General features: G+C 35.0%; 1 protein-coding gene across 1 annotated transcript; it reads left to right on the top strand.

The window, feature by feature from the left end:
* Positions 1-321: 321 nt before the first annotated feature.
* Positions 322-1,436, top strand: LOC122308995 (HMG-Y-related protein B-like). The gene is made up of 2 exons (XM_043122303.1): positions 322-508; positions 636-1,436. Exons 1-2 carry the CDS (start codon positions 431-433, stop codon positions 1,125-1,127), a joined length of 570 nt encoding a protein of 189 aa, XP_042978237.1. The 5' UTR covers positions 322-430; the 3' UTR covers positions 1,128-1,436.
* The last annotated feature ends 12,140 nt before the right edge of the window (positions 1,437-13,576 follow it).

Below are 13,576 nucleotides of genomic sequence, written 5' to 3'. Positions count from 1 at the left end.
TTCCATCTTCGTACCAATAGTATTCTGCAACGTGTTAGCAATTGCTAGGCTAAACCCCGTGTTATCTCCGCCCAAATGATTCGTAACGCTCGGGAACAATTCAAAATGAAGGGCTTGATCGTAACTTCGCATCCAATGAATTTGACAACCCCAAACTAGTCCCAGCCCACCTCATTGATCCGTGTGATCCCATAAAAATGAAGGCTCAGCCGTTTGATTCTCATCTGAACTCACTATCCCTAGCCGCCCGATCCCCCCACCTTAGGCTCACATCGCCTTCCCTTTTCCCTCGATCCGAACCTCATGAAACACCCTTTTAAATCCCAACCCATTTGGCCACTCTACTTACGTTCCTCTTCCCACCAAACCTACAGTCCCCTCTCTCTAACACACATACCCACACACTCTCGCTGTCTCTCTCGAGGCTCCCATGGCTACAGAAGAAAATAATAACCCTCCTCCAGCTCAGCCTCCTGCCCCAGCTTCCTCAACCCCTCAGTACCCCGAGGTACCAACGTTTTCTCTTCCATTTTCTTGAGCTTTCTTTTCTCACCATGCAAACGCTTTCGGCGGGTTGTTATTTGTGTTTGATTTCAGCTGGGTTTGATGATTTTGAGTTCCTTTTTTATTTCCAGATGATTATGGCGGCGATCGAGGTTCTCAACGACAAGAACGGCTTGAACAAGTCGGCTATCTCCAGGTATATCGAGTCGAATTACACGGATCTGCCGGCAGCTCACTCGACACTCCTCTCCCACCACCTCAGCAAGCTAAAGCAGGGCGGCCAGCTCGTTTTGGTCAAGAACAATTACATGAAGCCAGACCCCAACGCGCCTCCGAAGCGTGGACGAGGCCGCCCGCCAAAGCCCAAGGCGCCGCTCCCACCCGGAACAGTCGTCTCGCCACCCAGGCCCAGGGGCCGTCCTCCAAAGCCGAGGGACCCGTTCGCGCCGCCCCCGGTACCCAAAGCAAAGAAGGCATCCTCCGGGAGTGGCAGGCCACGTGGTCGTCCACCCAAGAAGGCCAAGACGGCTGCGGCTTCGGCTGCAGCTCCGTCTGGTGGGCCTCCTAGAGGGAGAGGAAGGCCACCGAAGGTGAAGCCGGCCGTGGAGCCGGTTGGGTGTTGAGCTACCTCAGAGATCAAAATGAGAGAGAGAGAGAGAGAGAGAGAGAGAGAGAGAGAGAGAGAGACAGTTAGTTTCTTTTTTTTTTTTTAGGCGTATTAGGCGTATTAGTTCTCCGCTAATTGATTGCTTTTTTTTTAATTAATTTTTGTTAAACTTTATCCTTATCTTTATCCACTTTCTTTAATTTTTCTGTCTTTTTTTAATTCTGTGGTGGGTGTTGTAACTTTGTAAGGTGGAGAGTGGGTTTAATGTGACTGTAATTGCATGTAAATTGTTCAGCAGCTGCCTAGGCTTTTACCCCCTTTTTTTTAGAGTCCTCTTCCTCTCGTTCTTTCTCTCTAGAAATCAAAAAGAAAAGGGTGATTCTTATATAACTTTTTCATCGTGGCTGTTACATATTCATTTATTCTTCTTCTGACACTTTTTAAGTCATGAAATGTGATGTATTTTGGACATTGTGGTACCTTGTTGGAATCTATCAAAAAAGAGGAAAAAAAAGTGGGAAATTTGAAGGTTTGGGTAATTGAGAAGCCCTTTTCTTATAAAAAAGAAAAATAGAAAAAGAAAAAAGAAAAAGAAAAATGGTGAGTGCCTTTACAGGTAATATGTGCAGTAAATATACCAGCATCTTTGCTTTTGTATGGCATGCTTGCTTGTTATAGATTATTATTACCAAAGCTTAGGAATCTATTGACATTTAATAATTATATATAATTTTCATTATTGATTAATATATTTAGATTAGTTTAGGTAGTAAAATATTGTATGGTTCTTGATTCTTGATATTTATTTTAGTATATTTATTTTTATATTCATATTTGTTATGTTGAAATTCATAAAAAATGTTACTATTGAGATCATCTATTTTTTTTAAATGACCATTTGGGAAAATAATTAAATAATTAAGAAAATATTAAAAGAAATAAATTAAAAAATCTTCTTCCACTCTTTTATCGAAAAACAAAAAAAATAAATACCGAAAAAAAGATCATTTTAAAATTATTTTAAAGATGTGAGAGATTTTGAAAAGATGAGTTGTTAAAATAAGAAAATATGAGTTTTGAGTAAATCTATGCAAATAATTTGTTCAGTCTAATATAAATATTCTAAGATTAAATAAATAATAATTTTCATTTGAGGAAGTATTTGCGAGTATTTAAGTGATTAATAGGTAAAAAAGAGAGCCAAGTTTTAATTTCTTCTTAACAAATAAAATATGATGCTTTGCTGTTAGAACAACGGTAATTTGGATGTCTTCACAGTGATCTGTCATCGATCTGTGATCTACGAAAGCTTTTGGAGAAGAGATTACGTTATCATTACAACTCACATATAGTCTACTTAAAAAGCAAAGTGCGGCATGTGGCCTCTCCCCCAGATAGAAAGAAATAAAAATAAAGAGGGATAGAAATGATCCATGTGCAGTGTTTTTCTTTTTCTTCTCTTTTTTGGATTGTTGACACCATGTGCATTGTTGCTAATAGGTTGTCTTCTATAAAAAATTGTTTAGCTCAAGCGACTTTGGTTGTATTTAAATAATTAGGTGATTTTAGATATTTCGTGAATGGTAGTAACAAAATAATAATAAAAAATTAAATAGTAATGAATAATAATAATAATTAATAAAAAATAATAAAATATTATCACAATAATTCGTTATCCAAACGGAGTCTTAGAGTATTAATAGTGGGCTCAACAAACTTTAGCTAAAATTTAGTTAGAAAATTTACTTTTATAAATTTTAGCTAGTCATTTTTTACAATACCAAATAATAGGCTCAACAAATTTTTTACTATTTTATTAAAATATTAATTTTGAACTTTTTATATATTTTAATTCTAATTATAATTTGAATATGATTATATTAAATATTAATTAATCTTCTTATCTAGCTAGCCGGTTTTCAATTATTATAAATGAAAGTAATGTATATAACATTATTTTATTTGAAAAAAATTAAAAAAATTATAACAAAAATCCAAATTGGGCAACAGACGGCAAATTGGCAGTAATATTCGGCTACTGCAGGAGAGAACTGGAAGTGTAGTAATATTCGGCTATTGCGGGAGAGAACTGGAAGAAGTATTTTACCCTAAAAATAATATTTGGCTAGTGTCTTTCCCTCAACAAATTTGGTTAGCCATCTACTTGATGGCCAAATTTACTGTAGATTTATTGAGCCTATTGTAGCATAATTTTTCATATTTTAGCTATTATTTGGCTATAATTTAACTTTATTGATCCCATTACTAGTGCTCTTAATATGATGTTTAGCATATATAGCGTCCATCCTTCAACAGTACAGTCCCATCACTATTGCGTCTTAGGGTCTGTTTGGTAATATATATAATTATTTTTAGATATATTCAGATTATTTTACTATTATTTATAAATAATTTACTAATATTTAAAAAAAAAAAGTGTTATGCAATGGAATCATTCCATTTTTGTGCTTTAAATGTCTAGTTCTGGTTAGGTTTCTATTTCCCCGTTCTTGACTCGTCAGCCAATGCGAAAGCATATAGAGAAGGGGATTGCCTTTATATGGAAGCCATTTTTTTTTAAATGGAAAGGGTGCCGGTGGTATGCCTATCAAAAGCATAAAGGAATTTAGAGTATGAAAAATACTTAAAAAAGAGAATAAAACCGTACAAAAATAATCCAATTCAAGATCAGTTTAGTCCACACTCTACTTGATTCTAGCTCGTACGTTGTGTCAAATAACATTCGCTAGACAGACACTCGCATGCTATTTTATCGAGGAAAACCTGCGACTGATTTACTTTGCTAGCTAAATGCGTAGCGTAGGAGACCATTTTTAAATTTGTTTTATTTCTTAAGAGTTGTACACTAATCTGTATATTAATACTGATTTATTCATATTTAAAATTTAAATTAATACTATTTTCAATAAAATCTATTTTTTGACCAATCACATCATATTAGTACACAGATTAGTACATAATTGTGCTTGCAACTATATTTTTCCATTTCTTAATTCTAATTTCTAGTAATGTCTTAGTTATAATTAGTTTGTAACAAGTATGTCAAATAATTAAGACTTTTTAGAAACGAAATAATTGTTATTTTCAGTTGCTTTATATATAGCATGACTTTGATTTTCTTTTTAAAAAAATTAGGTAAAGTTTTTTTTTTCATTTTCTTATACTTTTTTTAAATCTTTAATTTTATTTATAATATTTTTAAAAAAATATTTCTTTAATCATTAAATAAAAAATAATAATAATGATAATAATTAGTGGCGACAAATGCCTTTTATCTGTTGGATAAGCATTACTCATTTAAAATTATTATTTTTAATTCCTTTGATTGTGAACCTATATAACGACCATTCCCATCATCGGTCATGTCTTAAAAGTGTGCTGATTAATTATTAGTATTCTAATTTTATAATGAAAATACGTTAATGTGAGAGGATTTTTCTTTATCTTTGTGATGATCTTGGGGTTGAATTTTTTGTGATTTACTGAAGAGTCAATATATGATCTCAATGAGGTGTAATAATCTCGGATCTTGATTTGCATGCTGCGTCATAATAACTGCCCCATTTTGGTCCTGATCGATGCTGGTTTAATTACATTGAAGCCAAAGATTATGTTGGGATGTCGAGATGAATTGAGTTGAGTTGTAAATAGTAATATTTTATGAGTCTGATTGAAATATATTTAATTTTTTTTTTAGATTAAGATCATGTGTGTAACCTTTTAGATTAAAATATATAAAATAGGTTGAGATTAGTTTCATTTTTTTATAAGAAGTTGAAAAAATAGTAACTCTCATTAATGGTTGGTTTGAGATGAGTTGAATTTAGTTCAACAACTAAACACAACCTAAATGTCTTTTCTTAGGCAAATAAGATTATTAGATAACAACCCAAGACACAAACAATACAATCACAATGATAGCAACTAAAATAAATAAATAAAAAGAAATGAGGGGGAAATGGGAGACACTTTTGATTCTATGTATGATTTCGGGGTTAGGATATTGCCATTCCGGACAAGAAAGAAGTTACTTTTGAAGGTGATTTGCTTTTGGCAAAAAAAGTGAGGTTAAAAGTACAAAAGTCACAAAAAATGGTGGTAAATGGTAAGTAAAGTTTATACATGCCCATGGTGGGTAAATGGTAAGTAAAGTTTATACATGCCCATGGTGCTGTACGGTTCAAGCAGTACCGATGAGTGCGGCTGCAATCGGCAATTAGAGAGGTGGAGAATGACAGAGTTTCCATAGGTAGAATGGATGGCTATAGATAGGGGTGAGGACCTAATCAGTTGAAGTCAAAATCCTATAGATCCGACTTTGACTTTGTTGGAGTTCAAATCCAAATTTTAACTCAACTCCTACTTGTTGGAGTAGAGTTGGATTTAGAATTGTTTGAAATATTTTTTTACCTTCATATTTTTAAACAAGATTTTTTATAGGCTTTCAAGTTTTAAATTTATTAAAAAATAATCAAAACTCTTTAATCAAGATCAACAAAATACCCATGTTAGTGGTCATTTAACATCAGTATTTACAGTAAATATTTAATTATAAAAAAGTATTAACAGTAAATATAACAGGATTCCAGTAACAGTAAAAAATTCACAAGTTTAAAATTCAGTTACTAGTTTGTATGCCTTATCAATTGCTAGTGTCTAACTTATTTTTATATTAAACTTATTTCTTTCTAGTGCCTAGTTACATGTTATTATATTTAAATAAATTAGTATTATGTGTTATTAACTTATTATACTAGACTTATTAGTTATTTCTATACTAGGGTCTAATTTATTTATATACTAACTAGACTTATACTATAATATTTAATTATATGTTATTATACATTTGTATTATACATTATTATACATTTATACTAATGTCTTACTTATTTCTAGCTAACTTAATTAAATACTACACTTTATAATGTCTAATTACATGTTATTATGCTCTAGTAAATTAGTATTATGCATTATTAACTTATTATACTAGAATTATATCAATACTAGTCTTGATTATGTATTGTAGTAATACTATGATGTTTATATATACTAAACTTTTACTAGTCTATCTATATTATAGTATAAGTATATTATTTTATAATAATTAGCTCATAGTAGTATATTATTAAATTTAACTGTATAAGTCATAGTTATATAAATGTATACCAATACTAGTATATATGATCAATACATAGTTAAATATATATTTTTATAACATATGTACAATATCGGATTTGGATTCGGATGACAAAGTTGGAGTTGAAGTCAGAGTTAGAGTTGGAGTTAAAGTTGGTCCGGGGACACCTTCAACTCTAATTGAAAACTATAAAATAAAAAATAAAAATAAAATCCATTTCCAACTTTGTTTTGTAAGAGTCAGAACAGAGTTGGATTTTTAGATTTCCGTGGCTATAGATTGAACCTGTTTTACTCACATTAAAAAACTAACAAATTGGGATTCAAGGGTTTTTGGTAAATTCCGATATCTGGACACAACCTGAGTAATCAAATAGCTAAATTTTTATAACTAAGTATTTGGCTAGGATATAAGCTAGTTAATCAAGACGGATACCCAAACTGCATTATAGACCCGGATGTTGATCCGCATATATCCACATCCAAATCCAAATCCAAATCCAAATCCATATCCATATCCGGGTGTACACTAATTTGGGAAAAGAAGAGCTGGCAAGGCTGAAAGGGGAAGAGGTGATCAGATGGACAGGTAAGACCTACAACTACAAGGATCCTCTCAATTCTCAAGTGAAAATAGATAGTTTCTATATAACTAGAAAACCAGTAGTATTTTCATCATTTTACTTTTTAATATAATATGAAATGATTAAAATTACTGTAAAATAGCATAGGTTTTAATGTTTTATATTAAGTGAATTCTATTTATTCTAAGTGAAATGTAAATATCACGAACTTACAAAAGAGAGAGGGCTTTGGGTTTTAGCTGATAAAAAGAAGTTTAGGCTTAGCTTTATTTGAAAAGAATACGCGTCTCGCTCGAGCTCGAGATCCTTTGCATATCTTTGAGCCCGGATTAAAAAAAGTATGAATATAAAAAAGCTGTTCAAGCTTTTGTATTGATATATATATTTTTTCTAATTTACTAATTAATTATCCATGTAACTCTTCATATTTAGATTGCTCTTTTAACATGTTATCGCCGAAACTCTTCATTTTTCTTATAGTGATATAGTTTCTTTATCCTGTACTTCTTACTATTGGAAAATATACATAGTTATGGATAGTTAATATATATATCCTAAACCCTCCTCCCTCAACTTTGACAAAAATTTCAGAGGAAAGATTCCACTATGGTTCAACAAATGGTGGCACTAATTAGGACTCATTCATGAGATTTTCCGGAAGTGCTCCAACAGGCCTTCAAATGTTTCTAAACTGAAATTCTTGCAAGATTGGACGGATATATGGCCAAATTTCCATATTCTTTTCATTTTTGCAAATGGTTCAAAACTCCTTGAATCCTAAAATGGTCATATGAGAAAAATGAAGATTTATTAATGAGATATGCTTTTGTCAAATGGTGGGATATGTTCCCTCACATGAAAAACATTATTAATGCTGTTAATAAAGAGTTCTCACAGACTGCTCCAGATTTAAAGAACTATAAAGATTTTCCTGCTATTGACCGCTCATCAACACCTAGATATTCGGTAATCCAGGCACTAATTGTTTCAACAAAAGAGAAAGCAACTACTTTCTCTTCTGAAAAATCTGTTAAATCCTCTATGTCCAAAAAGAATAATATTCTTAAAGGACTTACAACAAAGGATTTGATCTACTTGCTTCAACAATCAGCTAAAGAAGATAATTCTGACTCAGATTTAGAAGCATCTTCAGTAGCCTCCTACAATAACTGCTTTGGACACGATTCAGAAGACACTCCAAGACTATCTGATGATTGATCCAATTATGCTTCTCAAATGTTGACAGCTCAGGACATTGAATGACAGCCACAATGATTCAACGAAATTCTTAATGAGTTGAATATTAGTGTCATAGATCAAGAAGAATTGTTTCAACTCCTAGAAACAAAGGCTTCTTCCTCTGACATGAATGGGTTTAGTTCTAGTGATTCAGAATATCACTTAGACACTGGATCTTCTGTTTCTCCCAATATTAAACTTGGTTGTAATTGTACTGATTCTTGTTGTAAGCCTACGGGTAAAACAATCAATGTTTTAACCAAAGCTAAAGAACAAGAAAATCTTTTGTTAAGCTTGATTTCTCAAATACAAGATCTAGAGCTCAGACTATCTGATGATTGATTCAATTATGCTTCACACAGGCTGACAGCTCAGGACATTGAATTATAGCCACAATGATTCAACGGGACTGAATACACTGTTCAATCACGGACCAATACTGTTTACTTTCACTGTGTTACTTTAATAATTGTATACAATGCTTCCTTGCTCTATAAAAAGAAAATGCGTGGCTTTAGACTTAGGCAGAACTCATTAGAGCACTTGTTTCAAGACTCTAGCTATCACTCCCAGAACCTCCCTTCTCCCTCACCTTCCTTCTCTTCTTTTTCATCTCTAACCTCTCCATCTGTTGTAATCTTGTTTATTTGTAACTTGTTTATATTATTTTCAATACAAGTTGTTTATTTTCATTATTATCTTTTGCATATATTCATACGGGCAAGTTTTATCACCTATTTATTTTTGCAATCATGTTTACATTTATGTACTGCATCCATGACCTTTAACAAGAAAAGGCATCAACGCCTCTATTTTACTTTGTTTTAGAGATGCTAGGCACAACCAGTTTGAAACTAGCATTCTTGGAATGATTCAATCTTCTTTATTCAATGGTCCTGTTTACTTTGATTGTTTTCTTGATTTACCTCTTATTTTGAGTGATCCTAATATTTTAAAAACGTTAACTTTGAATATTGCTACTTCCTGATATTATTAATGAGGAAGATTTTTCTGTTGAAGAAACTAATTCCTCTATTGATTTGAATAAATGGACTATTCCACTGATTCAACCAAACACTATTTACCAAATAAATTGGCTTCAGTCTAAATTTAGTTCTGAATTCAAAGTTAAAATTGTTGAACAAACTTATGCTATTTCAAATTCTCAAGAAAAATGTTATCTTTTTCACAAAAAGTCCATTGGTATTTGGATTTTTTGTCAATGTTATATTATATGGGAAGCAATTATCTATTGAGCCCCACTTGAATTTCAAACGAACTCGTGTCTAGATCTAGAGAATAGGCTTGTTTGAATTCATATATGAGATGAGTTTTAGATTAAAGTTGAAAGTTGAATAAAATATTGTTAGAATATTATTTTTTAATATTATTAATTATAGTTTTGGGATTTAAAAAAATTGATTTTTTTATTATATTTTGTATAGAAATTTGAAAAAATTATAATGATAAAATGATACGACATCATATGAAACACTCTTTGAATCCAAACGAGCTCTAAATTAACGCACCACATAAAAAATAAATTACGAGTTATATTTATGTCCTTTAATTGATAGCACAATTTTTTGAACTATTTATTTTCTCTTTAGTTATATTCTTTATTTATTTTTTTAAAAAAATTATAATAATAAGATGGTATGAGATTAGATGAAACTCTCTGAATCCAAACGAGCTCTAAATTAATGCTCCACATAAAAAACAAATTACGAGTTATATTTATGTGCTTTAATTGATGGCACAATTTTTTGAATTGTTTATTTTCTCTTTAGTTATATTCTTTATTTATTTTTTTTTAAAAATTGTAATAATAACATAATATGAAATTAGATGAAACACTCTCTAGATCCAAACGAGTTTTAAATTAACACTCCACATAAAAAATAAATTACAAGTTATATTTATGTGTTTTAATTGATAGCACAAATTTTTGAATTGTTTATTTTCTCTTTAGTTATATTCTTTATTTATTTTTTTAAAAATGTCTTTTTAGCTGTATAATTATTTATCTGGTCTCACGTAACCAGTTAACCAAAAATTTGGTTTTGTCACTAATGTTTTTAGCTTCCATTTGAGCAGTTTTTCTGTCATTTTTTTCTTTTAATAAGAAGCATATAATATTTGAAAAATTCTATCCACCATCCTTGAAATTACCGTCACCTCAACATCCTCTTATATGGTATCCAATGATAAAATAATGAGCAATAAATGATGGAAAGATAATGACAAAAAAAATGGTATATAGTATTTCTTGTAGTATTTTGATGAGCACCCTGATAACGATGTGTTTCCTACACCTTTAGGCCGGGTCCTCAGCAGTCTGAGTTTTCTACTTCAGGGGCCTACAACAACGAAGAAGAGATCGGAAAAAGCAGCCCTGGAGTTAGAGGTGAAAACCGAACCGATATGGATTTTAGGGGAAGATACCGACCGAAAACGATCGATGGAGAGTGGTAAAACCTGATGGCATAGTTTCAGTAGGTTGCCGTTGGTTCATCGGCATGAACATCGGTTCCAATGAGTCATACACATTTTTCAACACTCAACAATATAGATTCCACAATAAACATCAACTATACAAATCCAAACGATAAACATCAACCATCCCATGAGAGAGAGAGAGAGAGAGAGAGAGAGAGAGAGAGAGAGAGAGAGAGAGAGAGAGAGAGAGAGAGAGAGAGAGAGAGAGAGATGAAAGGGAGATGAGAGACCTGAGAGTTTGAGACAGAGGCTCTGAGAGCCCTAAGAGAGATGAGAGGGAGAGGGAGATGGTATCGCCGCATCGAAGAAGGAGGCTGCCGCTGGGGAGAATATGTAATAAAATGGGGGGTGAGAAATTTTGAAAGAAAAATGAGGAAGAAGGGCTGTAAGGGGTCTTTTACCCTAATTCAAAACTGTGTCATTTGGCTTAAGCCAAATGGCGCCGTTGCATTTATATCTTTTTTACAACCTGTGTTCCAAAACAACGCCTTTTCAATTATTTAAGTAAAATAGCGTCGTTTCATATAAGTATATTTGAAAAAAAAATATACATAAGCTAACGTCGGTCGGTTCAGTGGTTTTTCCCTGGGTTGAACTGCAAACAGAGCTGGCCGATGTTAGTTTGGCTTAAATCCTACCTCCGGCCTATCGGTTCTCTACTGGTTCCTTGCTTCAGCTGCCGGTCTGATTGGTTCCGATGGGTTTTCTCGATTTTATGTACAACCCTACTTGGAGTAGCCAGGGAAACCTCTGATGCCTAAGTTAGCTTAGATTTATTAAGTAGTGGGGGAACTAAGGAGACGATGAGCGTTAATGTCATTTTAGCCAAAGGATTCATTCCCTTTACCTAGTAGTCGAAGGGGTCTTTTATACTCGGCTTGGAGAGTCAAGTGGCCATGCCCTGCGACATGGGAGAAGGGGAAGTCATCCTGAAACTCATTCCCCCATGTTGTCTTTAATGTGGTGTGGCCATCTGAAATCAGTCATTTAATGCGGCGTGATTATCTGGTGAACCCATTTAATACGGCGTGGTTTCCTAGCGCCTTTGGGTAGTCCAATCTCTTCCCCTTGGCATGTTTACTTTTCCTTCCTCTGATTTGGTTTCCCGTGCTTATTTTACAACGTCCCATCTGAATGTGGGCGATTATGCCCGACCTATGCTGGTCGTGGGTCATGAGTTGATTCTAAACCACTAGGAGATTCCCTACGAGCTTGGGCTGGCCACCTAAGGCTACCCAAGGTATAAGGGATATGCTTGATGTTGGGCCTGGCTTGGCTTCTGTGGGCTTTAAGGCCCCTGATGAAAATCCCTTCAACAGTTACCTCACAAATTCTCATCGGGTTAACCGATGGGAATTTCCTTTACTCCCGCTTAGCGCTGCCAATTACTCCTCTCACCGTTGAACAAGAGCATTAGGAGTTTGATGATTCCACGTGCCCAACTCTAATTCTTCCACTACTTTTCCCGGAGACATAATATCGGCTTTTTGCAGGCTGTAGTCCCATCTTGTCCGTAATGACAACTTTCAGACGTTCCCTCTTTTTGCAACTCTTCTACCACACAAGGCCTATAAATCCTTCTTTCATGCTTGTGATACATTGAGAATCAGTAGCTTTTGCAATACTCACGTTGCCTCTCTTCTCTTTACTCTTCTTTGCTTTCAACCCTTTACGCTTCTCCAACTACAGTTCAACTCTTACTGACAAGGTGGCCTCCCAGAAATATGCTAACCTTGTGAGTTCTAGTGGTCGACCCGAGGTTAGTTCGTCGAACTTAGGTTACGCAGGTCACTCCTAGTGTTCTGAGGCCATTTTTGACTTTTTTCTATCGCTGGCCTTGACTTACCATATCTCAGATTCAGTGGTTCTCAAAGTTCCAGGGTCGCGCAAAGGGGCCATGAGTGCAGACGGCTCAGAAACGCAAATCAACCTTTTTCTCAGCATTTTCTCCTATGGACTGAGATTGCCTTTCCCCAGCCTGATTTGCGAAATCCTGTATTGCCTGGGATTGGCTCCCGCTCAACTTCATCCAAACGCCAGGCAAATTCTAATCTGTTACTGTATTTTGTGGTGACAGGTATTGTCAAAGTCTGATAGAAAGCATGTTGACCTTACTTACCGTGAATTTCTCATGACCCACAATGTGAAGAGGGGCTCAGGGAAAATCTGTAGTTTCTGGGAAATGCTTGCCCTGGTTGTACTGGAGCCAAGATATCGCAATGTGTCAAACTGGACCAACAAGTTTTTGTCTAGCTGTGGATGGGAGTTTCCATGGGCCAGGTTGGCCGGGCTAAGTTTCCAATCAAGGCTTCCTGGGGGGTGGTGCCTAGCGACAGGGCTGTGTGTCCGACAGCCACCCTAGGCAAGCTACACCATATTGCGACCATTCGGGACTAAGCAACCAAAAACCCTCTCCTTGTACACTCAGAGGTTCACATCTATTGCGCCCTTTCCTTTTGTGGCCCAAGTCATTGAGCTTGGCACAAGGGGTCCCAAAACTGTTGCGGGGGCACGTGATGTCTCTTGGAGGGCGAACATGGTTAGCTTGCACTTATGGGGTGCTCTTCTGGACTGGGTGTCTCGCCAAACTTAGGTGGTGATATAGCCCCCAAAACTAAATGTGGAGATGTCTCCTTCCTCGGCGTCCACTGTTCAATCCTTGGTTGAGGCCTTTAAGTCTAAAGAAGTATCGGGCCATCTTAGGGTAGACTTGGGACCTTTCGATGAGTGCACGTATGCTCGTAGGTCTCCTAGTACTGACATTGCTGCATGTGGTGTTCCATCCTTTGCCACTGTTGTTGGGTCAGTGCCGAACGTAGATGCCAGTGTAATTGGGAGCAGTCAATTGGCAGCCAAGCATTGCGTACCTACCCTGCCGAGTCCTGGAGGGGCCATGGCCGTCAAACCTTCCACTCTAACCCCGCCAAGCCCTGGAATGGCTGTACCAGTAGCAGGGAGTCCCAAGAAGGGAGACCAGAGTAACCTT

This window comes from Carya illinoinensis, chromosome 5 (assembly GCF_018687715.1).
Source record: "Carya illinoinensis cultivar Pawnee chromosome 5, C.illinoinensisPawnee_v1, whole genome shotgun sequence".
NCBI classification, from domain to species: domain Eukaryota; kingdom Viridiplantae; phylum Streptophyta; class Magnoliopsida; order Fagales; family Juglandaceae; genus Carya; species Carya illinoinensis.
The sequence above is the reverse complement of the archived record's forward strand: the minus strand, read 5'-3'. Positions and strand labels throughout refer to the sequence as shown.